This window comes from Podarcis cretensis, assembly GCF_951804945.1.
Source record: "Podarcis cretensis genome assembly, chromosome: 9".
NCBI classification, from domain to species: domain Eukaryota; kingdom Metazoa; phylum Chordata; class Lepidosauria; order Squamata; family Lacertidae; genus Podarcis; species Podarcis cretensis.
The window spans coordinates 11,888,486-11,914,454 of record NC_137178.1 but is presented as its reverse complement, the minus strand read 5'-3'; the positions used below and the strand labels follow the sequence as shown (position 1 = coordinate 11,914,454).

Below are 25,969 nucleotides of genomic sequence, written 5' to 3'. Positions count from 1 at the left end.
ATGCAGACAAATATGTTTTATTTTAACGTGATGGAGGACACCCACCTGCCCATCACTCAATGTCACCATGACAACAGGCAATAGAACTTCAAAGGGTAGAATTTGGAGCACACTCTTAGGATGCTCTCGATTCCTCCTTTCTTCCTTTGCAGGCGTGGCTTGCTTTTAAGTTGCACCTGCAAAGGAAGTCTTTTTCTCCTTGGCAGCGCAGCTTGAATCCAAGCACTTGTTTCATATGCAGAAGACGTCTGGTTCAATCCTCAGCATCTCTGAGTAGGCCTTGCCTGAAACCCTATAGAGCCACTGCCAGAGAGACAATACTGAGCTAGAAGAATCAATGGGCCAAGGCAGTTTCCTATGCCTTAATTTGCTGGCCCTTGAAGAAATAGCTCCTAGGAAGGTAGCCTAAAAGTCAATGGGCACAAAGATTCCTGCATTGCAAGGTTTTGTACTACAGTAGATGAACCGTGGGGGCCCTTCCAACTCTACAATTCTATAAAAGAAACCATGGTTTCTCTGGTTAATTAAACAACCTTTGGCCGTTTAAACTGGAAAGGAGGTTACTGTTATTGTTATTTTTTGTGTTTTTATTTTGCACACCACCTTGTGATTCTCTGATGAAGGGAGGTATCAATGTAATAAATAATAAGAAGAGCTGAACTTTAATTTGCATCTCCCCCCATTAAAGTGGGCAGATGCCAGACAGATGCTTGGAAGTGGGGACATTTGGTGCCTTCTTTAACTATACAGTGGTACCTCAGTTTTTGAATGTCTTCATTGATGAACATTTTGGTTCATGAACGAAGTAAACCTGGCAGTAAATGCTTTGGGTTTTTTTTGTTTTGCTTTGTTTTATTATTATTAAAATAATTCAACATTAATACATACACATTACGAATATACGAACATGCAAACATACATTTCATACAATCCTTAAGAATATTCATACATACCCACACTCAGTCCCACAAATACTTCATTTTCCCACCACCATCCCTCACCCCTCACCCCTCACCCCACCCTTGTGATAAACTTCCAATCTACTCAATTGCAATTTCTTTCCACTTTTATTACTTTCTTTCACATACTTTTAAACCAATTTTCTGCTTCTTTTTCTGTTTCACATTGTTATCCATCTTATTTAGTATTCCAGTATTTATAACGGAACTTGTTTTTTCTAATAGGAGTTCTGATTTTTCAATATAATTTATATTATATTAAATTCAAGTAATTAAATGCTTTGGTTTTCGAACACGCATTGGAAGTCGAACATGCCACGTGGCTTCCGCTGAGTGCAAGGCTGTTGAGTCCTCGGTTTTTGAACGTTTCAGAACTTGAACGGTTTTCCAGAATGGATTACGTTCAAAAACCAAGGTACCACTGCAGGCTTATGCACTCTTTGAAAATAAACTTGAGCCCCATAAGAAGAGAGCAGGGGTAAAATAATCCTAGTCTCTCACCTGCATCCTCGCTGACTGTAAAAGTAGCTGTTCCAAGGGACACCGTTGAGGCATCATTGGGACCGCTGATCATGACCTTCGCTGAAGCGATGCTCCCTATGCGCGCGTTCTCCGACGCGTCGGCAAGCGCGATTTCGAATTCCTCCTCCTCTTCGTACTCACTGTCGTCAATCAGCTTCACGTCGCAGGTGGTCATGGTGACGCCAGGCCCCAGCACCACGCGATTTTCATTGGACATCCCCCTGGACTTGAAGTCTGATCCAGACTCTAAGGCATGTGCACTGCTTCCTTTGGCACTTTTGGGGACTGTGTAGCAAACTGCAGACACAGTGCTGCTGGAGTCGCCTGTAATGCACAGCACAGAGTTATACAAAAGTTGCTCTCCAGGACAACTGGTTCAGAGAATCGCAGAGTTGTACAGTCAGAAGGGACCCCGTGGGTCATCTAGTCCAACCCCCTGAAATGCACAACTCTTTCGCTCAACATGGGGCTCGAACCCACAACTCTAAGATTAAGTGTCCCCTGTGTGGCGTAATTCTTAGAGGGCTGGACCCTGGAGACCAGGGATGGAATCCCCACTCTGCCATGAAGCTCACTGTGTGGCCTTGGGCCAGTCACCATCTCTGAGTCTAACCAACCTCACCGGGTTGTTGTGAGGATGTAATGGGGAAGAAAAACCTGTACACCACCTTGGTCTCAATGGAAGATAAAGGTGGCATATAAATGTAATAAATAAATATAAAATTTCTACTTTCATATTACTTTATACAGAGTTTAGACCCTTGAGTGCAGACTTACTTTTGCTTAAAAATTTGCTAATGAACTGAAACACGATCCTACATTTTGCTTCATACTGTTGTCTGCTGGTTGTTCATTTGGGTTGATATATGACTTTAATGCGAATCTAGATTCCCTTTTAAGATTTCTATTGCTAGGCTTCAGTATGAAACGTTAGTGAATTGTCCAGTCACAGTGTAACATTACATTTATTTCTGACATATATATTTTGGCCAAATATACTGAACTGTTAATGAAGGGGCTTGGAATGCTGCTGCTGCTGTGTTTCAAAGTGTGCAACCTTAAAAAGTAAAGGTAAAGGACCCCTGACAATTAAGTCCAGTCGCAGATGACTCTGGGGTTGCGGCGCTCATCTCGCTTTACAGGCCATAGGAGCTGGCGTTTGTCTGCAGACAGTTTTCCAGGTCATGTGGCCAGCATGACTTAACTGCTTCTGGATTGACGGAACACCAAAACCAGAGCAGCGCACGGAAAAGCCGTTTATCTTTCCACCGGAGTGGTACCTATTTATCTACTTGCACTGGTATGCTTTTGAACTGCTAGGTTGGCAGGAGCTGGGACCGAGCAACAGGAGCTCACCCCGTCGCAGGGATTCGAACAGTCAACCTTCTGATCAGCAAGCCCAAGAGGCTCAGTGGTTTAGACCACAGCACCACCCGCGTCCCTTAGGACTGTATTATTTACTCGAAGTCCATTTGCACTTGCTTCCCATCCCCTGCTCTAAGCTGTCATGCAACACACCTTTCCTTTCAATGGGGGCAGAGAGGATGCCAGCACTCTCGCTGATGTGGTAGACTTTCTTGTCAAACTGCAAGGTAGGCTCATCTTCCGCATCATTGATGAAGACTTTGGCCATAGTGATGTCCCCCAGCAAGGCATAGGCTGGCATGCTGAGCTCCACGGTGAAGCTCTCCGTGTTCTCAAAGATATTGTCGTCGTTTATCAGGATAGTGCAGGATTTCGTGTCCTCCCGTTCATCAAACTGAACCTGTGTGGAGGAAGGTTGTGCATTGACTACATGCAGAGAGGTATAAAAGGGTGAAGCAGACCTTAACTGGGAAACAGGCCTGTTGCTGCTGCTGCTTAATGAGTTCCACAGCAGTGAGACATTATTTGGGAATGGTCATTATTGACTCGAAAGTGAGGAGGAATTAAGGAACCTTTTAATGAGGGTGAAAGAGGAGAGCGCAAAATATGGTCTGAAGCTCAACATCAAAAAAAACTGAGATCGTGGCTACTGGTCCCATCACCTCCTGGCAAACAGATGGGGAAGAAATGGAGGCAGTGAGAGATTTTACTTTCTTGGGCTCCATGATCACTGCAGATGGTGACAACAGTCACAAAATTAAAATACGCCTGCTTCTTGGGAGAAAAGCAATGACAAACCTAGACAGCACCTTAAAAAGCAGAGACATCACCTTGCCAACAAAGGTCCATATAGTTAAAGCTATGGTTTTCCCAGTAGTGATGTATGGAAATGAAAGCTGAACCAAAAAGAAGGCTGATTGCCGAAGAATGGATGCTTTTGTATTATGGTGCTGGAGGAGACTCTTGAGAGTCCCATGGACTGCAAGAAGGTCAAACCTTTCCATTCTGAAGGAAATCAGCCCTGAGTGCTCACTGGAAGGACAGATCCGGAAGCTGAGGCTCCAATACTTTGGCCACCTCATGAGAAGAGAAGACTCCCTGGAAAAGACCCTGATGTTGGGAAAGATGGAGGGCACAAAGAGAAGGGGACAACGGAGGACGAGATGGCTAGATAGTGTTCTCGAAGCTACCAACATGAGTTTGACCAAACTGCGGGAGGCAGTGGAAGACAGGAGTGCCTGGCTTGCTCTAGTCCACGGGGTCACGAACAGTCGGACACAACTAAACGACTAAACAACAACATTATTGACTCAGTGTTGCAACATCCCTTAAGCTGCCCTGTATGCTTTTCTGCTCTTGCCTTCTTAATCCTATTCTGTGGTCCAGCTCCCCTCCACACTAAGACACATCTCCCCATCCCAGAGATTGTCAGGGACTGTGCTGAGAAGGGCTGCAGTGAGGAAGAATGGTGGGCGCCACCCCCACCCCCCGATCCTGAATCTTTCCAGGAGCGGGAGGACAGTATAGATTTGGAGCAGTGGTTTGCAGAGGGGCATAGTTCAGAAGGCAGAAGCTGGGAAATACTGGATGGGGAACAGGTAGGAGAAGATGCACTGGGAGAGAGAGGGTTAACAGATTCACAGTTGTTGGACAGCATTCCTCCACTGCCCTCCCCAAGGTCAAGAAGAGCTCAGAAAGTCTCAGAACAGAATGCGCAGATGGTACAAGCTCAGATTACAAGACATAGGAGTGACGTAGATTAATAGGGATGGAGGGGGTGTGAGCCTTAATTGGGAACACTGCCATTCTAGGTAGATGGGTTATTTTGTCTCTCACTGTGATTATTAAAGAATCTAACTGGTAATACGTTCCTTTCGTTTGATCTCTTCTTATTTACTGCCATGGGGGAGGAAGCCGATTCCCCAAAGCCTGACAGAGATATAGTTAAACAATGGGATGTTAGGGACTCTGGGGCATAAACTGGGGCTCACAAGGGCCGAGCAGGAAACTTCGTTTACTGAGATACCTGAGATGCTCAGGCGCAGTGGGAAGCAGAACTGAGGAACATCAATCTCTGTGACCGGCAGACAGTAGGAAGCACCTGGGGTTTTCCAGGTCTGGCAGCCTGGACTTCTTCCCTTATTTGAGCGACAGAAGACCATCCCTTCCCTGATGGACTCCAGCCCTTGCCTTCAGCTATCTCTGACTCAAGTCCCTAAACCTGACACCTGACTGCAAGTATGCCAAACTGAAGACGCCCTTCTAGGTCTGGATTTGGGTACAGCTGGCCTGGTCTTGACACCGGGCAAGAGCCGCCAAGCCCAAACTGGAGATGCCCAGTTTAGGTGATGGCTCCTGACTCAATACTCTCTGCCACGTTTTTCACAGCTGGGTGAAAGGAAGAGGTTCAGCCCAGGAAGCTTCTCTGGGCTTGTTGCCATGCCCACCTAACACTTCACACTTTGGGTAAGACATTGTAGAGCAGGGATCAGCAAACTTTTTTCAGCAGGGGGCCGGTCCACTGTCCCTCAGACCTTGTGGGGGGCCAGACTATATTTTGAAAAGAAAAAAAATGAACAAATTCCTATGCTCCACAAATAACCCAGAGATGCATTTTAAATAAAAGCACACATTCTATGCATGTGAAAATACCAGGCAGGCCCCACAAATAACCCAGAGATGCACTTTAAATAAAAGGACGCACTCAACTCATGTGAAAACACGCTGATTCCCGGACCGTCCGCGGGCCAGATTTAGAAGGTGATTGGGCTGGATGTGGCCCCCGGGCCTTAGTTTGCCTACCCATGGGCTAGAGTTTCGGCAAGTGTCCCCCTGCCCTCCACCGAGCACAACTCAAACTCAATGGGTAGTTTGCCTACCCATGGTGTAGAGCATTCCACTGTGGATTTTCCCCCAAGGTGTGCAGTGTTTTTCCAGAACCCACCTGGCCTGCATATTCCACGTAGTCCTGTTCTCCTGGCCGTGAAGCTGAGCTGGAGGTGGCAGTTCCTTGCTCCGTACGGCACAGAACAATAGCATATTGTTTGAGGTTACCCGTCCTCTTCACTGTGACACTGATGGAGCCTGCCTTTTCACTGACATTGTAGCTGGAAAGAGAGAGAGGAGAGAATGAGTCCCCCCCCTCCATGTAACCAAGGAGATGCAGCCCAGAGGCTGTGAAGTGCACAGAAACCAGTGGGGCTGAATACTGCTAAATTGTGAATTCATGTCCCACTGATTTCAGGGGGCTGAAGTCGATCGCTACATTCAGTTTGTATCAGTTTAATTAATTTCAGTGCATTTGCTTCCTCTCGTTCAGCGAAGAATGTGCAATCTGCCTTAATTAGGGTGATTCGCCATAATTGAATTGGCACGATCTGACGCCGGGGAAAAAAAATAAGTAAATAAAAGTGCCACGACAAAATTCTTCTTGTCGGAAATCTAGTTAGTACCAATCTGGTTGAACAATGCATCCTGTAGTGTGTTGCTCGTTATCAGCTAATCACATGTAAATATTATCTGTTGTAATCTGATCTGTGCACTGCTTTGAGTTCCCCTTGGGAGATTAGGCAGGATAACAAAATATGGAAGTAAATAAAATAAATGAGCAAATACAGAGGCTGAAGTAAGACAGATCCGGCTGGTTCGTTCAAGTCAGCAAATGGAAAGTCGACCCTGTTAACGGAAAAATCCGAGGGCTCCCTTGGACAAAAACAAAGACACCAACCAGGATTACTTGGAGCAAAACAGCAGCCTGTAGGCTTGGCCTTTATTGAACTGTTGCAACAGGATGCTCTCCTCACTTGCAGGAGAGAGGAAGGACCCAGAAAAATGGTGTGCCAGACCTTATAAAGACTTTTGAAAATGCCACCCTGTAGATCAAGACCACCCCCAGAAACATCATACATACATCACGGAAAGGAGGGGTTGAGGGAGGAGTTGTGGTGGTAACCTGAGTGTCCTGTCACCTGGCTGGTTCCCCCTTTCCCCCTCCCCATGAGTACTTCCCAGGTGACAGAGGGGAGTTTGCAGTTTCCTGCCCCCAGAGGGAAGAGCTGATTGTTGTCCTTTGTTCCAGTCTGTGCTGAATTCACTCCCATATGCAAGTTCTTTGTGATCTTGATGGTCTTCTGTCTAGGACCATCAGAGTTGGCATAGCAACTGGGCAGGGCTCCCGTGTATGTGCTGGTATGCTCAAGAGATTATGCCTGCCCTGTATCAAGCCTTCCCCATTTTGTAGTCCTTCCTTCATGGAGTAAAATAAAAGCGGAACAGTGCAAATCTGATGCATGGTTGATTTTCTATGAATTTATATATATATATATATATATATATATATATATATATATATATATTTAAAATAATGTTTATTACTTTTAAACACTACAAAAAAGAAAGAAAAAAGAAAAAAGACAAACAAACAAAAAACAGTTACAGATAGGTGTTGGTCTGCCATAGTCAAAACAAAATAAAACAAAAAATTCCTTCCAGTAGCACCTTAAAGACCAACTAAGTTAGTTCTTGGTATGAGCTTTCGTGTGCATGCACACTTCTTCAGATACACAAAAAACAATACAATACAATATAAAAACATTACACAGCACTAACACCATAAACTAAACAAAACAAAACAAAAACACTTTAGCACACATCATACAATTTCAATGTCATATCTTTCATTTACTTGTTTCAACGACCTCCTCACAGCTCCCTTTTTGTATTCCACATCTGTTGATTGTTTCAGCAATTCCTTTCCATCTTCCTCTGTTTTCTATCCGATAATTATCTTAACATATTCTAACCCTATTTTTCCCTAATACTCTAATAATCTATTTATACTTAATTCTTTATAACATTTCTACTAAAGCCATATAACTTCATTCCAACATTTTTCTAACATTCATTAATTTTACAATATTCTATAAATAGTCTTTAAACTTTTTCCAGTCTTCTTCCACTGACTCTTCTCCCTGGTCTCGGATTCTGCCAGTCATTTCCGCCAGTTTCATATAGTCCATCAACCTGGTGATCTTCTGTCCGATGCTCTTAGCTCTTTTCCAAGTCCCTTCTTGCAGATCTTCTTCATATTTATACAAAAAAATTACTTTGTCTTCTACTAATCTTATTTTTATTTTCCTTCCTTTGAAGCTGAAGAGTAGACCTTGGGGAAACCCCCACCTGAAGATGATTTTATTCCTTCTCAGCAAGGCAGCCATATCTCCGTAGTTAGACCTAAGATCCAAAAGGAATTTCGGGGCGTCTTTAAAAATTTCCACTCTTGGCTGTTGTACCTCCAGGCTCCTCCGGTAGTGTCAACAGTCTCCCACTCTGTTCCTCTCCCTTTTCCCTCCTCTTCCAAGTCTGAAGGCCTCACAGTTTTAATCTCTTCTTGACCCAAGTCCAAGTCCCCAAAATCAGCAAATTCCTGTGTGAGGAAATCTATCATACTTTCCTTCTCCAACTCAGGTAGGGCTCTGGTCCTCAAATTCGTTTGTTTTTCTTTAAGCTCAATCATAGCAAGCGTCGACCTATGGTCATCCAGTTGCCTCTGCAAGGCTGGGACTCTCTCTCTCTCCAATTGTGTTACATTACATTCAGCAGCAACGGCTTTCTCCCTGGCTTCCTCCACACTCTGCCATGTCAAAGTAGATTCCTGGATCAATTTCTGGATGGTTTCTGTATTGATATTCACCTTTTGCCCCAAATTATTTATACTTTCTGTATTTAAATCGATTTTAGTAGTTGCAGCTTCCACTTTCGCATTTGTCACGTCTACTTTCTTGTTAAGCTGTTCCAGTGAATCACTTATCTTATTTAATGCAACCGCTAAGGCCTCTTCTATCGACATTCCTCTTGATTTTGAATATGCTGGTACAAAAGCAGTAGTAGAAGAAGCAGGGGGGCCTGATGTTGAGGCTCTCCTAGATTGCTGCCAAGTCCTCCCAAACCTTAATGTTTTTTCAAGAATTGACTGGTCAGTTTTTTCCTTTCCATTAACCATAACACTTAACCGATTCAAGGTCAGTCCCAAAGTCTCACAGTTTTTTATCTTGCAGCTGGAAATTCCCCCAGCCCAGCTCTTGTAACAGTTTCAATGGCTTCCTCTAGAGGGAAACAGTTTCTATTTAAGTCAGTCAGTAATATCCTTTTTTTAAACACAGCTCAAGCAATGAAGTTAGTTTCAATTTTCAGTTACTTTTACTCCTTTTTTAAAAGCAGACGGAGACAGTAGAAACAATGTATTTCTCTTATTAGCTAGCTGTCAACGAACGATCGCTGTCAGTGAATGTTCCAAAAAATGTCAGTCCTGCTAGCAGCCCGTTTCCAGGGTCTGAGCGGCGGTATTTTAACTCTCTTCGCTCTCTCCCGCAGGCTTATTCAGTTCACAACTCCCCCCCCTCTTCTCCTGCCTCCAAGGGGGGGGGTTAATATTCTTTACCGATGGAAATTTAGTCCTTTACAATAGGCTTTCCAAGACTTCAGCTTACAGCCTCATTGCTTCAGTCTATTTACAAAAGGGGAAGGCAGACTTCCTGTATTGAACCTCCCTGTTACGATACCAAATTAAACGTTTAGAAATCCAATTCTCCCGCTTCAGCTCTACTCACGGGTAGTTACTTTAGATTCAAATTGTCCACAGGAAAAAGTCAGCGCTCTCCGGGCAACAGCTATGCGGCTTCGCTCCGTGGAAGAAGCAGACGATTCAAAGCACCGCGCCGCTCACCCCACATCGCTCCGGACCCCCGAATCCGGGTTTCCCTGTGAGTAGGGGAGGCGCAAAAGGTGCCCGCCGAATCCCACGTTCACAGGCTTCTCCCGCCTGTGATTTTTTGCGGGTCTCCACCTTCGCCGTGGCGGTCAGACCCAGATTCCCACGGGGCAAATTCCTCCCAATCAGAGGAATTCCGCCATTACCAGAGGCACCAAATTCTATGAATTTATAACAGAAGCGTAGCGTATGTAGTGTGTGAGTGTGTGTGAAGTTTGTACAAACTGAATGATGGGGGGGGGGTTTTCCTGCGACAACCCCATTTCCCCCCCATCCACAACACACATGCAGACCCAACAGTCTTCGTCTGGGGCAGGTGGCACAATGGGTCAGTGCATCTGGCTGTTAACCGGAAGGTTGGTGGTTCGAGCCCAGCCAGGGAGCCCATCCTGCCTGCCCACCCGGTACCCCTGCTGCTTTCCCTTCTTCTTGTCAATGACACACCTATTTTTCTGCTTGGTTCTTCAGCTCTACAGTCTCCTCGGGTTGCCAAGACTCCTCCAACCACCTCTTTCTGTTTCTTAACCCACTGCACAAGGGCTATTTATTCCACACACTCCCTAGCTCCTGGGTCTTTTTGCTGTTCAGCTTCCAGTTCCCAGTTCTCTCTAGCACCTTTGCCTCGGTCCCTGATTTCTGATAACAGCACAAAGCTGACCTCCGGAAATTTTCCCTCCTGTTTAAAGTGACCTCACCCCCTCCCTATCTACCGTATTTTTCGCTCTATAAGACACACTTTTTCCCCTCCAAAAATTAAGGGGAAATGTGTGTGTGTCTTATGGAGCGAATGCAGGCTCCACAGCTTCAGCAAAAGCAATGCGAAGCCTCCGGAGCGCAGCGGGAGCGCTCCTGCTGCGCTCCGGAGGCTTCGGGCGGCTATCCTGGCTTCGCTTCGCTGGAGAGGCGCTGCGCAGCTTTCACTCTCTGCGCAGCGCCCCTTCAGCGAAGTGGGAGGAGAAATGGAAGGGGCTCCGTTTCTCCTGCTGCTTCGCTGAAGGGGCGCTGCGCAGAGAGGGAGAGATATTTTTTTCTTGTTCTCCCCCTCTAAAACAAGGTGCGTCTTATGGTCGGGTGCGTCCTATAGAGCGAAAAATACTCTATACTCTATTTGAAATATTTATAGATTGCTTTTCTATTAAAATAACACCCAAAGTGGCTTACAAACAATTAAAACGACAATCCTCAAAGGCAAGCAAGCTTTTAGCCTCTGACTGTTTGTGAACATTCCATGACATCACAGCAGCAAGGACTCAGCCAATGGCTGAAGCAGATTAAAGTTGACAGGCAGCTGCTAGAATCTTTAGCATTCTGAAGTGTAGCATGCCTTAATTTTCTGTGCTGCTCGGCTGAGTAGCTTACCTGGTGTGCTGAAAGCTGATAAGAGACCACTGGATATAGAAGGTATTGTCAGTGACCACACTGGGTTTGCTGTCTTTTACAAGAAACTGAAAACTGTCTTCTGTCTCTTGAGTCTGCTCCTCATGCAGCACGTACTCGATCAATCCCAAGTTCACTTCCTCTGTTGGGAAGAGACGCCTCAATGAACTAATCTTCGAAATTAACAATTTTCAGCCTTCCTCAACTTGGTTTCCCTCCAGTTGTTGGTTTTTTTAATGCTTTTTATTAAGTTTTCTTTAACACAAACAAAACAAAATAAACAAAACAAAACACTAATGTTCTACAATCTTGTGTATACTTATTTTCCCAACGCTCTATCGAGCACGGACTTCCCTCCCTCCCTTCAGAGGTTTTCATATTAATTTTTCCTTTTTTCACAGATTCTTAACATCATCCTGTTCATGTCATAAGATTTATTTTAATCCTACTACAGTCTTTAAACTTCTACAATTATTACGTATGTGCTCCACAAATTTACTCCATTCACTTCTGAACTTTGTTTCCTCTTGGTTGCGGATTCTGTGGGTCAGTTTTGCTAATTCCACATATTCAACCATTTTTGTCTGCCGCTCTGTTGGTATTTCCTGAGTTTTCCATTTTGGGGCTACTAAGATTCTGGCAGCAGTTGTAGTATACATAAATAATCTCTGATCTGCTTTTCTTATTTCATCTCTTATCAACCCCAGCAGAAATGCTTCTGGTTTTTTTGGGGGAAGTATATTTAAACATTTTTTTCAATTCGTTGTAAATCATATCCCATTTTTCCCCCTCACACTTCCACCACATGTGAAAAAATTCTCCACCCTTCATTCTACATTTCCAACATGCTTTACTGCTCATTCTGTACATTTTTGCTAGCTTGACAGGTGTTAAATACCAGTGGTACATCATTTTCATTATGTTTTCTTTTAAAGTAGTACACACCATAAATTTTAAACCTCCGTCCCACAGTTTCACCCAAGTGTCATATTCGATGTTATACCCAAAATCTATTGCCCATTTTATCATTACTTGTTTTGTCAGTTCATCTTTCATGTTCCATTCCATGTAAAAAGGTATACATTTTCGATAACCCTCCAGATGTTGTTGAGACTCCCTTTCCTGCTTTAGTAGAGCATAAGACTCTTGATCTTAGGGTTGAGCCCACGTTGGGCAAAAGATTCCTGCACTGCAAGGGGTTGGATTAGATATCCTTTGCAGTTCCTTCCAACTCTCTGATTCTTGAAAGACCTACATTGGCTCCCAGTACGTTTCTGAGCACAATTCAAAGTGTTGGTGCTGACCTTTAAAGCCCTTAATGGCCTCGGTCCAGTATATCTGAAGGAGCGTCTCCACCCCCATTGTTTTACCCGGACACTGAGGTCCAGCGCCGAGGGCCTTCTGGCGGCTCCCTCCGTGCGAGAAGCCAAGTTACAGGGAACCAGGCAGAGGGCCTTCTTGGTAGTGGCGCCCGCCCTGTGGAACACCCTCCCACCAGATGTCAAAGAGAAAAACAACTACCAGACTTTTAGAAGACATCTGAAGGCAGCCCTGTTTAGGGAAGCTTTTAATGTTTGAGGTATTGCAGTGTTTTAGTATTTTTTTGGGAAGCCGCCCAGAGTTTTGGAAGCCGCCCAGATGGGTGGGATATAAATAAATTATTATTATTATTATTATTATTATTATTATTATTATTATTATTATTATATCAGTCTCAGCCACCATGACCTATTTATTTGCTTATTTAATTTATATACTGCCCTATACCCGGGGGTTTCAGGGTGGTTTACTGAATAAAATCAAGACATAAAACTCACAAAATACATAATAAAAATAAAAACAACAACCCAATAGCCCCCCCCCAGGCATATTTTAAAAGGCCATAGGACGTAAATCAGATCAACCAAAGGCCTTGTTAAAAAGGAACGTTTTTGCCTAATGGTGTATAATGAAGGCGCCAGGCAAACTTCCCTAGGGAGAGCATTCCACAGACAGGGAGCCACGGCAGAGAAAGCCCGTCAAGAGATGGTGGGAGCTGGAGTTGAACAACATCTGGAGGGTAGCAGGCTGAGGAAGTGATATAAGTCATAAGGATATCCTGGTTTCTGGATATGGCTTGCAAATTGATATAAAATGTTTGAATAAAGCAAGAACAACACAAAGAACTACAAAACAGACCTGGTGGATGTGGCTTGCAGATGGCTCTGAGATTTCTCAGCCTCCTCATTCATTCATTTATGCAATTTGCATTCCCTTTCAAAAAAAATGCATGCAATGATGGCAGCAGGGCCTTCAGTCCCTCCTTGTGAAATTCAGAAGCCCCACTGTATGGTTCCAATTTGTGGAATGAATCATAGAATCATAGAGTTGGAAGAGACCACAAGGGCCATCGAGTCCAACCTCCTGCCAAGCAGGAAACACCATCAGAGCACTCCTGACATATGGTTGTCAAGCCTCTGCTTAAAGACCTCCAAAGAAGGAGACTCCACCACACTCCTTGGCAGCAAATTCCACTGTCAAACAGCTCTTACTGTGGACAGGACTTAAAACCAAACACATGCTGAATTGGCGCAAACCAAATTTAGACCGATCGGTTCTTCCCTGGCCTCCAACATGCCGAAAAGTAATAAAGGTAAAGGTAAAGGGACCCCTGACCATTAGGTCCAGTCATGGCCGACTCTGGGGTTGTGGCGCTCAACTCGCTTTACTGGCCGAGGGAGCCAGCATACAGTTTCCGGGTCATGTGGCCAGCATGACTAAGCCACTTCTGGCGAACCAGAGCAGCGCATGGAAACGCCGTTTACCTTCCTGCCGGAGTGGTACCTATTTATCTACTTGCACTTTCATAGAATCATAGAATCATAGAGTTGGAAGAGACCACAAGGGCCATCGAGTCCAACCCCCTGCCAAGCAGGAAACACCATCAGAGCTTTGACGTGCTTTGACGTGCTTTCGAACTGCTAGGTTGGCAGGAGCAGGGACCAAGCAACGGGAGCTCACCCTGTCGCGGGGATTCGAACCGCTGACCTTCTGAATGGCAAGTCCTAGGCTCCGTGGTTTAACCCACAGCGCCACCCACGTCCCCCGGAAAGTAATACAGTGCTGCTAAAACTATGATGATGCACAAAAAATGGCAAATGCCTTTCCTAGCATTGCTTTCCTACCTTGAGTAAATGTAGTCACTGACACTCCCGGCTGCAACTTCTTCTCCACATAACCGTGCTCTGGCCCAGCTGTTATCTCGTAGATCAGCTGTTTGTCATCTGTATCGGGATCCATAGTCAACAGCTCTTTCTTGGTGATCAGATTTTTCGGCTGGATTGAAGACACAAAGCCAGTGTTTATACACTTATACAGATATCAACAGTTCCTGGGTCTGAGCCAGAAAGCTGGAACTAAGAGTTTATTCCAATGGATAAAGGTTATTCCCTTGGGCTACATTCGTAAATCTGAATGTCCGTCCCTTAAGCACTGGCTCTGAAATCTACCCTTCTCTGAAGGCACCAGAGGAAGAGATGAGCTGCTTTTGAAAAAGAGGGAGGGAAAAGGAGGGCAAGGAAACTAGAAAGGAGTTATGGAAAATCAAGGCTCCACTATGGGGTCAGTTAAGCAGTTTGATTGTTTATCTATTTATCCAGTTATTCTCACCCTGTTGCTCAGCCAAGACGATTAATCAGTTGAAACCCATTTGGCTGCTATGATGCCTGTATAGAGGAACACCTTAGCTGCCTTAGGCTGGGACCACTGAGTCCATCTAGTTCAGTGTTGTCTACACGGACTGGCAGCAGCTTTCTAGGGTTTCAGGCAGGGAATCTTTCACATCCCTAGCTGAAGACATTGAAGATGCCATTTCCCTATTTCCACAGCAAAACATGTGATGGGAGGAAGCAGAAAGCAGGTGGTATCAGTTTTATTGGAGAAGGAAAACTCTGATCCTTAACCTCTGCTGCTTTGCGGCCATACTCACTTGTGAGAAAGGCTTCGGGAGTAAACCTGCAAGGAAAATCTGTACCCACCACCTTGCGGGGTATATTTGGGAGAAGAAAAGGCTAGGGAATAAATCCTACACAAATCTGGAGTCCCTAAAACTTACAGATTTGAAAATAAGGGACCAGCAGCCTCAAAAATAAGGGATCAGCAGCCATAACAGGGGATTTTAGTCAACCACCTGAAATACCAAGTTAAAAGGGACCAGATAATTTTGGAGAGCAGCACCGGTTTTTAGCCCTTCGTTTCCAGAGGTTGCTGCTCAAGCTGATAAAACACTGCAATTAAATAACTACAAGCAGCAACCACTTTTCGCGCAAAACGAAGTCCAAGCTACGAAGATGCTACCCCAGGCAGAGACGCTCAGTTCGGCAGCCGCGAGGAGGATGGCGGCGGAAGGGCCTGAGGCTCCCGCCAGTCCTGGCGGGGAGGGGCTCCCGGGGGCTGAGGCTGGTGAGAGGAGGCCAGAGGGGGGCAGGCCGGGCAACCAAGCAACACGGTTGGAGCCTCCCTCCTCCCTCGCCGGCAAGGAGGGAGGGAGAGGAGCTGCTTCCTTTGAACCCCAGGAAATTTAAGGGACATCATCAATAAGGGACAGCAGCGGGACACAGCGCTGGGATAAGGGAGTTTCCCACCAAATAAGGGACGGTTGACAGCTATGCCCTAAAATAGTTGGATGGCGCTTTGTACGCCTCCTTCCAGCAACTCCTGCAGTCAAGCTGGTGCCAACCTCTCCTTTCCTTTACTATATGATAATCTTTATTGTCATTGTCTCATACAGAACAACGAAATTGAAAAAAATCTACATCAGACATTCAAAAACCAACAAGCCTGCTATCCCAGCCTAGTTATCCCCCTAAAAACTCTGATACCCCATAATTAAATACAATATACTCCCATGGAGACAACCTTACACTGCGTTTAAAACCAAAATCGCATTTGAATAGAAACTATTTCTCAGGCAGCTGGTCCTAGTCTTTATAACCATGTACCTTCTTCCAGAAGCTGAAAGAGATCATTTCCAGGGTGCGCACTATCCTGCACTATCTCTGCAGCTTTCTTATGACACCTGGAAGCATAGATTTGATCCAAGGTGGGAAGAGTGCACCCAATTATTCTCTCCGCAGTCTTTACAACCCTGGACAGCCTTGTTTTTCCCCTGACCGAGCAGCTCCCAAACCACACACACTTTGGATCTCAACAGAGAGGCTGAGAGAGGGCGGGTCTTGTTTTCTGGGCAGCCCATGACGTCCATACACACTGCCCAGGCTTGCACCCCAGGGAGGTCACTTTGGTGCTGCTAATGCAGCAAAAACAACGCCGGAGGCAGCATTTACGAGTTACCTGTCTCTGCAGCCACAGTAAAGGTAAAGGACCCCTGGACAGTTAAGTCCAGTCAAAGGCGATTATGGGGTGTGGCACTCATCTCACTTCAGGCCGAGGAAGCTGGCGTTTGTCCACATACAGCTTTCCAGGTCATGTGGCCAGCAGGACTAAACCACTTCTGGCACAAAGGAACACTGTGATGAGTGCCAGAGCACATGGAAATGCCGTTTACCTTCCCGCTGCAGTGGCACCTATTTATCTACTTGCACTGGTGTGCTTTTGAACTGCGAGGTTGGCAGAAGCTAGCCACTGTGGTTTGACTTCACTTCCAGCGGCACACTCCATTGTCTCTTGAGACAGATGGACACCAACTGGCAAACCTGTTATATGTTCCTAAGGCTAACTGTATATTGCTATTGGTGCAGGTTTTAGTTACCGTATTTTTTGCTCTATAAGACGCACCGGACCACAAGACGCACCTAGTTTTTGGAGGAGAAAAACAAGGGGGGGGGGGGAATTCTGAATCTCAGAAGCCAGAACAGAAGAAGGATCACTGCACAGTGAAAGCAGCAATCCCTCCTGCTGTTCTGGCTTCTGGGATAGCTGCACAGCCTGCATTCGCTCCATAAGACGCACACACATTTCCCCTTCTTAGGAGGAAAAAAGTGAGTCTTAGAGAGCAAAAAATACGGTAATTATTATTTCTTGCATTTATACCTCACCTCCCCCCCCCCCGAGATCTAGGTGGCATACATGATTTCTCTCCCTCCTCATTTAATCCTCACATCAACCCTGTGCGGTAGATTAAGCTGAGAGTCCTACTCTGGCCCAAGGTCACCCAGTGAGCTTCATGGCTGAGTGGGGATTCCAACCCTGTTCTCCCAAGGTCCTGGTCAGACACACTAACCTCTACACCAAACTGGCTCTTGAAGTCGAAACAAAATCAATAAAATAAAATAAAAAATAAAATAAAAAAAATCCTCCCAGTAGCACCTTAGAGACCAACTGATGGACACAATACCACACTAGATCTGTACATTGATTGCTTCCGCCACAGAATCCAAACGGATGTGACCAGAAAACACCACCACTTACAACAAAATCTAAAATACCAATAACTAACTTGAAGGTAAAGGTAAAGGAACCCCTGACCATTAGGTCCAGTCGTGACCGACTCTGGGGTTGCGGTGCTCATCTCGCTTTATTGGCCGAGGGAGCCGGCGTACAGCTTCCGAGTCATGTGGCCAGCATGACTAAGCAGCTTCTGGCGAACCAGAGCAGCACACGGAAACTCCGTTTACCTTCCTGCCAGAGTGGTACCTATTTATCTACTTGCACTTTGACGTGCTTTCGAACTGCTAGGTTGGCAGGAGCAGGGACCGAGGAATGGAAGCTCAACCCGTCGCGGGGATTCGAACCGCCAACCTTCTGATCGGCAAGTCCTAGGCTCTGTGGTTTAACCCACAGCGCCACCCGCGCTTAGTTGGTCTCTAAGGTTCTACTAGAAGGAATTTTTAAAATTTATTTTATTTTATTTTGTTTTGACTACGGTAGACCAACACAGCTACTTACCTGTAACTGCTCTTGAAGGTTTGAACTAACACCAAGTGGGGTGGGAAACAGATGCTAGCCCCAACACCTATCCACACAGCAGAGCTTTCAATTTGTTTATTTTTAAAAAGCACCTGCCTTCATTTCCACACCTTTTAATTGGTGATGGAAGAATTGCTTGATTAATCACAGCAATTAATCAACAAGCGCTTCAGGAACGCAAATGCCAATAGCAGCAGAGTAAGACATCGGAGTGTGCAGGTCTACGGAGTGGGTGGGAAGGAACTGTGCTGTCAGGGATCTTAGTCCTGCAGTTTAAGATGGATGGCTTTGTTTAGCTACAGCTGCTGATGCAACAAGCAGCAGAGCCCTGCTCCATCCATCATCGTGGCCTGGCAGCATTAAGGAAGAAACACAACTCCCCCTCCGCTTAAAGCACTCTTAACTCCAGAACCACCACCCCCGTTTTTTCAGTCAATACCACATGGCAAGGTTTATAGATTTCATGCCCCAGAAGATCTGGGCAATGAGGCACAGCTGTAAGGACAACCTGTGGGCATTTAATCATCAGTGATGCTGGAGAGTAAGCAAGGAGGCGAGATGCTTCTCCAGCAAGCGTTTCAACCCACGTAACATTTGGTGTGGAAAAGCTCCATGCCAGGCCTGAAATAAAAGAGGAAAGATGGAGCTCTTCTCCGGTGAGTCGGGAAAAGGTATCTTCCATTTGGAGAGGGGGGTTGTCAAAATGCAAAGTGCCCCCACTTGAAAAAAGAAGTGCACACACTCCCATTTTCAGTTGACTGCAGAGTGAGTTTGGGACTCGTTCAGAATGGGATTTGCCTAGGAACTTGGGTGCTACAGACTCCACTGGGCCAGGCAGCAACCCCAACCCCACAATAAAGAAGAAGAAGAGGAGTTTGGATTTGTTATCCCGCTTTATCACGACCCTAAGGAGCCTCAAAGTGGCTAACATTCTCCTTTCCCTTCCTCCCCCACAACAAACACTCTGTGAGATGAGTGAGGCTGAGAGACTTCAGAGAAGTGTGACGAGCCCAAGGTCACCCAGCAGCTGCATGTGGAGGAGCGGGGAAGCGAACCCGGTTCACCAGATTACGAGTCCATTGCTCTTGACCACTACACCACATTGGTTCTCAAAGGTGGGGAGGGCTCATAGTGCCAGCCTTGTCTCTAACAGGTGTGTCGTTCGCAGCTGGAATTATGGTGTTTGCCATTTTTAATCTATCTAGCAGATTCATATCCTGGCTTTCCACCATTTAGATCTTCAAAGCGATTTGCAAGCATGTTTGAATACAGTCTCGGTGGAGGGCTGGAGCGGCGTATCCCATTTCACAGCCTGAGGCAAAACAGGAAGGTGCCTCCCTGCATCTGCTAGAGCCTTCCTTATATGGGTTCTGCAGCAGCGTCCACAAAGTGATAACAGCAGGTTCAAGAAGATCTCACGGAGCTCTTGTGAGAACTTGCAGAGCGCTGCGTTCCGGGTCTCTCCCACCCAAGGCGACTGCTTCAGCCCACCGCATGGGTGGGCCAGCAAGGGCTGCCTTTCCACATAGAATCATAGAATTGTGGAGTTGAAAAGGACCCCGAGGGTCATCTAGTCCAACCCCAATGCAAGAATATTTCACCCAGTGCGGGGCTCGAAACTATGACCCAGCCTCACACTCTACCAACTGAGCTATCCAGCCTAGAGCATCTTCCACGTAGAACAAAGGAACAGAATCTCTCGCCCTTCTCCTGATGTCTATGAGGACTCTAGTTGTCTTCAACATCACTGGCCATTTCCTGACCTTTCCATAGTTAAACCAGGCTCAAGGCAGCCCACAGCATCAGAAAATTAACGCCCTTCACTCTTAACAATTGCAAAAATGTAAACAAACTACAAATGCTCATAAACAATAGCCTAATGAAAAGATCTAAATAAATATAGAATAAATTTAAGCAACCCCCACATACTTCATATTATGGTTTAACAGGGAGGGCAAATCCAGAAGCGGGGCAGGTAAGAATATCTGGGTCAGGAGGACAGGGCTCGAGCCCAAATAGTCCTCAAATTATATTGCCAATGCAGCTTTCAAGACCTGGAAAAGTTGCCCATTTCCTGTTCTGCGCCTCTGACACCTATCCAGTAGCCTTTCCCAATTTTCTCCATGCACCAAAACGTGTGACTTGAAAACAAAGCAAATGTGAAAATCTACCTTGCCATCCATGTACTCCAGCCACTGCAGGCCCAAGTTTGTGACAATTCTCGGGGTTCCATCATCCACAGGAAGAATTTCCACTCTGAACAACTGGGGCACAGCAGTCACAAGCTGAGAAAACATTTGTGCTGTTATTTCGTAAAATTTATATACCGTTTGAACGTAACCCCCGCCCTCCCTCTTGAAATATCCAGGAAATATTTCACGGGATTGATTGCACCGTTTCTGCTACTTGCATTGCGTTCTGAGGGCAGAATTAGACTGACTAACCCATAATAGTTACACTGGCAGCAGAATCAGATGGTACAACTCTTGCTGGACTGTATCATTTCAGACTGTCGGTAGGGAGAGCACATGTTTGAGCAGTCCCCTACGAAATCAAGGAAAACTAAGGCACAGTCTCCCAGCCAGCTGAAAAGGGAGAAAAGTTCTTGACTAAGTTTTTCCCCCCTTAACATGTTAGCTTTCTGTGGATATGGAGGTCTCTACCCATCAACTGCCACCCACAGGGAAGCACTGAAATTTGCGCTTCTCAACCTGAAATTGTACAAGCTACATACGATACTACCGCATGTCAGGATGGACGCAGACTGAGCTCTAAACCCAGAAATGGTTTCCCCACCAACCTCTTTCCCATCCTCCTCCACGACGAAAAAGGGATTGGATCCATCGGACGCAGTGAAGGTGAAGCGGTCCTCCAGGGAGTTGCTCCCATCATGACTATAACTGATCCGGTTCTGGAAGACATCCTCCATTGTGAAGGTGTGGGTCTGGCGATAGCGGTGCCCATCACTGGTCCGTTCGATCTGGCCATGCCGTGGCGGCTGCACGATCGTGAATGTGATGGATCTGGCCTGTGAGCAAGAAGGGAATGTGTGAAGGGGACCTGAAGAGCTGGGATCAAGATAAGTGGAGACTATGCATGTGTGAAAACTCTTCTTCTGCTCCTCCCTTTTCAACCCCCTCCTGGTTCTGGGAGACAGTGGTGCAGGAGAGGGTAGGGACCTTCACTTGTCTAATGTGCCTCTTCCTCCAACCCCTCCTTGCTCAGCCCTCCAGCTCTGGAGCACCCCCTGCCTCTGACTCTTGCCTCCTGTCTGGTACAGGGCCCCCCACAAGTCACTGCTCCCCTCTCCCGAGTCAGACTCCTTCCCTCCCTTCTCCTGGGGCACACTCGTCCCTGACACAGGACAGTTCTTATTCCAAATGGATTTTGCAGACTTCTGCAGTGCTTCAAGGAGGAAAGACACAGAAAGGGCTTCACCTCTGTGTCCATGTCTGTGGCTTTAAGCTCAAACTCTGTGATGGTTTTCCTCACTCCTTCTTGCACCCTCATCCCAGGGCTCTGCACAACAGGCAAAGAGTCGTCTACCGGGTTAATGGTGATGTCAAAATTCTGGCTCACCTACAGGGGAAAACAGATGAAGCAAAAATTAAAACCAGATTCCCATCTAGTGCGACTTCCATGGACAAACTCTGCCTGAGCATTTGCGGCGCTCTTGAAATTTTGCAGGCGGAATTCAGTTGCATACTGGCAAATTCTGGTTCCATTTTGTTGTGTAGTCGTTTAGTCGTGTCCGACTCTTTGTGACCCCATGGACCAGAGCACGCCAGGCACTCCTGTCTTCCACTGCCTCCCGCAGTTTGGTCAAACTCATGCTGGCAGCTTCAAGGACACTGTCCAATCATCTCGTCCTCTGTCGTCCCCTTCTCCTTGTGCCCTCCATCTTTCCCAACATCAGGGTCTTCAGGGTCTTTTCAGGTTCCATACTTCAGTGGATTTGGCAATCTCTTACACAACTTGCCAACTTCCCCCTTTCCCCATAAAATTTGACTAAGTTACGGGAAAATGCCCTGGAAAGTGTGGATAAAATGATTGCTTTGCACAATGTTGACCAACCTTCCTATAAAAAAATCAGAGTGTATGCACAATAAACAGCTGGCTTTGGATAACCTCACTGGAAACTTTGTGCAAACAAATATGGATGGACGCCCGCCTGAAGCTGAATTTTGCCAAGAACAAAGGAAATCCACTCACCTCGTGTGTGCCATCGGAAACGGAGAAGGCAAATGTGTCAGAATGTTTCTCCTCCTCGCTGGTATGGATGTACTGTATGTTGCGGGAGACCAGGTCTGCCTGTCTGAAGGAGCTAATCCTTCTGCCTAGAGTAGCAGGAAATGGCAGGGGAAAGAAAACAGCAGCAAGCTGATGATTCTGCAATCATATGGACTAGAAACTTCCCTTAGAGAAACAAAACTGTTTAGGGCTGCCCTACTCATAAATTGCGATTGGATAGATGAGTCACCTACCCCACAATCAACCCAAAGAAGAATGCAGAGTAGTTACATTTGTACAACTCAAGCACAAAATTCATTTGTCGTTCGGGACATAATCTTGGGCATATCAGTGTCCGAGGTGGGAAATCCAAACAGAACCCCTTCCCGCAGAAATTGCTTCCTCTACATATGTGTGCACACACGCAAAAGCGGTGGAGAAGGGTTGGTATAGCACAAAGAGAAGGAACAATTCTCCAAAGGCTGTCCAATTTTTATTCTGTCTCCGCCCATCCCATGTTAAGTATAATTGTATACTGAAATGGAAAATAACTCTGCAATGGGTCTGCATGCATACTGTAATGCATGGCATGGAAATTTCCACTGAAGCTAAAGAAGAGCTGAAAAGAGAGCCTAACAGATTGATAATAATAATAATAATAATTTATTTATACCCCGCCCTCCCCAGCCAGGGCCGGGTTCAGGGCGCCTAACACCAAATTCTGTGGGGCTGTATCATGGGACTGTATCTTTTTGCCTCATTCACAAGGCATCAGAATGTATTACAAGTTTATGCATATGCTAATCTGTTGGCTTCCATCTTGGATGGAGTGACTCTTTGTTCTCAAGCTACTGGAGAGAATTAATGTGCTAATCTCTTCTCTGGGAAAACAGCCTCAGGCTAATGGAGGCTGGAATGAAGAAGAGAGAGAGCTTTGATTTTTAGCTCTGGGTGGAAGATGTTCATAATCTAATATATTTTACCTATGCTGGGATCAGTATAAGATATTATGCATTCTTTATGCATTCTTAAAATAATAATAATAATTTATACCCCATCCATCTGGTAGAAATGTTTGTTTTGGGTCAACCTCTGTGATTTAAGCTTTTGAACTGTATTTTCCAGACTAGAGAATTTCAGTTTTAATTCACTCAACTGCTTCCAAACACACAATATTAATAACCTCAGTATCCAAGATGGGCTTTCCCCAATGGTTAATGTTCCTTCATCGGGGGAAAATATTGCCCACCCCTGCCTTAAAAGCATACAGTTAAGTCTTGTCAAGCACTTGCCTTGATATTGCTCAAAAAACAGTGAACATTTGCAAACCTGGTGATGCAGAGTGCTCTAGGTGCCCCAACTGGGGCTGCTTAGTAATCCTGTACAGGAGATCACTTGGCTCGCTGTCCTGATCCACAGCGGACAACTCAAGAGTGGTGATCTTCTTCACCGAGTTCTCGTCCAGGGCCAGTCCTGTGTTGACAATGACGGATGGTGGCAACCGATCTTCTGGGAGAATCAGAGGCAAAAGGATAAGATCAACAGCTTCCATTCTTCCGTCTTCCTGCCTCTTGTGAATATTCTAAACTAGGCTGCTACCCGGTTAATGAAATCATAGCCAATTGGCCATATGCGTTTTAGCATATCAATCAGTTAAATTTGCATACATTTGGCATCATCTGAGAACAGGTGTTTCCTCCAGAGGAAAAGGAAAAGTGGGGCTACGCCTTCTAAGATGGCGTTTGTCATCTCCACTTTTTATATAAAGGTAAAGGGACCCCTGACCATTAGGTCCAGTCGTGGCCGACTCTGGGGTTGCAGCGCTCATCTTGCTTTATTGGATGAGGGAGCCGGCATACAGCTTCCGGGTCATGTGGCCAGCATGACTAAGCCACTTCTGGCAAACCAGAGCAGTGCACGGAAACGCCGTTTACCTTCCCACCGGTGTGGTACCTATTTATCTACTTGCACTTTGATGTGCTTTCGAACTCCTAGGTTGGCAGGAGCAGGGACAGAGCAACGGGAGCTCACCCCGTCGCGGGGATTCAAACCACCGACCTTCTGATCAGCAAGTCCTAGGCTCTGTGGATTAACCCACAGTGCCACCCGTGTCCCTACTTGCATTAAATAGTCCAAAGAACAAATCAGAGCATCCTTTTATAGTTTAGCAAACAGTTTTTAGCAAATTAACTGATTAAATGCTTTAATTCTGATTCACCCCACCCCAGTTAACTATTGCACTATTGCCTATTTTATTGCATTTTAAATATATTTTAAGCAGTTCTGTTAAAGTATTGTTATAGAGTAGGCAGTCTTCTTTAAAATATCTTTGGAAATGGAGCAAGGAACATGGATTTCTTAAATAGAAAGCCAGAGGGTCTGATTACTAACTCAGAGTAAGCTCAGTAAAATCAATATCCATGGCTAGGATAGGCTCATTCATTGTAATAGGTCCACTCTAAGTAAATGATATTTTCCCTGATATCTGTATCCTTGGTCTGTTATGATATCACATACTCTACAGGCATGTCTTCCCTCTAATTTGTATTTTTTCTTCTATACTTCTGCAAGTTTCTCTGTTTTAGCTTCCTTTCTTTTAAACATTTTTGTGATAAAGTCTAAAATTCAGTAAAAACCTTTATGGGCAAAAAACCCCACCCCTTAATAATTTGCATATTATGCTTAAAAACAATCGTTCTGAAGTAAAAAAACCAACCCAAAGCTTTATTTGTTTTTAGGTGATGCAGAAAAATACTGCAGCTGGCATCATCTTGGAAGTTGGGATAAAAAAATACTGCAGAATGATTAAGAATCTTGTAATGGTACTTGATTGGAGAAGAGCCATAACTCATTGTAAAGGTAAAGGTAAAGGTAAAGGACCCCTGACAGTTAAGTCCAGTCATGGACAACTCTGGGGTTGCGGCGCTCATCTCGCTTTACTGGCCGAGGGAGCCGACGTTTGTCTGCAGACAGCTTTCCGGATCATGTGGCCAGCATGACTAAGCCGCTTATGGCGAAACCAGAGCAGCGCACGGAAAAGCCGTTTACCTTTGCGCCCGAGTGGCACCTATTTATCTACTTGCACTTTGACGTTCCTTCGAACTGGTAGGTTGGCAGGAGCAGGGACAGAGCAACGGGAGCTCACCCTGTTGCGGGGATTTGAACCACCGACTCCCTGGTGCCTCCAGGTATGGCTGGGAGAGACCATTGACTGAAATCCTAGAGCAATGCTACTAGTACATAATACTGAGCTAAATGGACCAAGTTCTCGACTCAGCGTAATGCAGCTTCTTATATTTCAGGATGTGACTGACTGTCCTTCCTTGGACGTTTTTAAGCACGGCCATCTGTCATGTATGATCTAGCTGAGATTCCTGCATTGCAGGTAGATGTTCCTTGCAGTCCCTTCCACCTGTACCTTTCTATGATTCTATGATTTTGAACAACAAGACAGGGATGCCCCCAGTGATACCCTCCAGATGTTGTTGGACATCAACTCCCATCAACCCCAGCCAGTGTGGCCATTGGCGAGACTCAGCAAGGATGGGTGTCTCAGCTCAAAATCATATTGAGATCTGCACTTTGTCTACCCGTACCTAACATATCAGGGGATAAAGCACAATTAACCTGTGAAACCCTCCTGACTAACGTCATGGTAACATGTATATTACTTACTATTAGGGAAAATAAGAACATCAATTACTATTAAACGAGATGTTGAGGCTATGATGTCACAGAATTGGATTCCCTGCCTCATTCTTTTAATGGCTCAGAATCCTTCCCCCCAGTGCCAGATTTACATATAAGCTAAACAAGCTATAGCTTAGGGCCCCACTCTCTT

At 45.6% G+C, this 25,969-nt stretch overlaps 1 protein-coding gene across 2 annotated transcripts in view; it reads right to left on the bottom strand.

Annotated features, from left to right (window-relative positions):
- Positions 1–25,969, bottom strand: part of FRAS1 (Fraser extracellular matrix complex subunit 1) — a 386,075-nt gene that overhangs the window by 36,850 nt on the left and 323,256 nt on the right. Inside the window, exons 46-55 of one of the 2 annotated variants that reach the window (XM_079990647.1) lie at positions 23,458–23,637; positions 22,111–22,235; positions 21,337–21,477; positions 20,699–20,926; positions 20,070–20,183; positions 14,157–14,307; positions 10,975–11,134; positions 5,791–5,953; positions 3,000–3,246; positions 1,461–1,805 (exon numbers count right to left, since the gene is read on the bottom strand). In XM_079990647.1, the coding sequence (XP_079846773.1) occupies positions 1,461–1,805; positions 3,000–3,246; positions 5,791–5,953; positions 10,975–11,134; positions 14,157–14,307; positions 20,070–20,183; positions 20,699–20,926; positions 21,337–21,477; positions 22,111–22,235; positions 23,458–23,637 (1,854 nt within the window). The remainder of the gene's footprint in view (positions 1–1,460; positions 1,806–2,999; positions 3,247–5,790; positions 5,954–10,974; positions 11,135–14,156; positions 14,308–20,069; positions 20,184–20,698; positions 20,927–21,336; positions 21,478–22,110; positions 22,236–23,457; positions 23,638–25,969) is intronic. The other variant, XM_079990648.1, reaches the window with a different exon arrangement.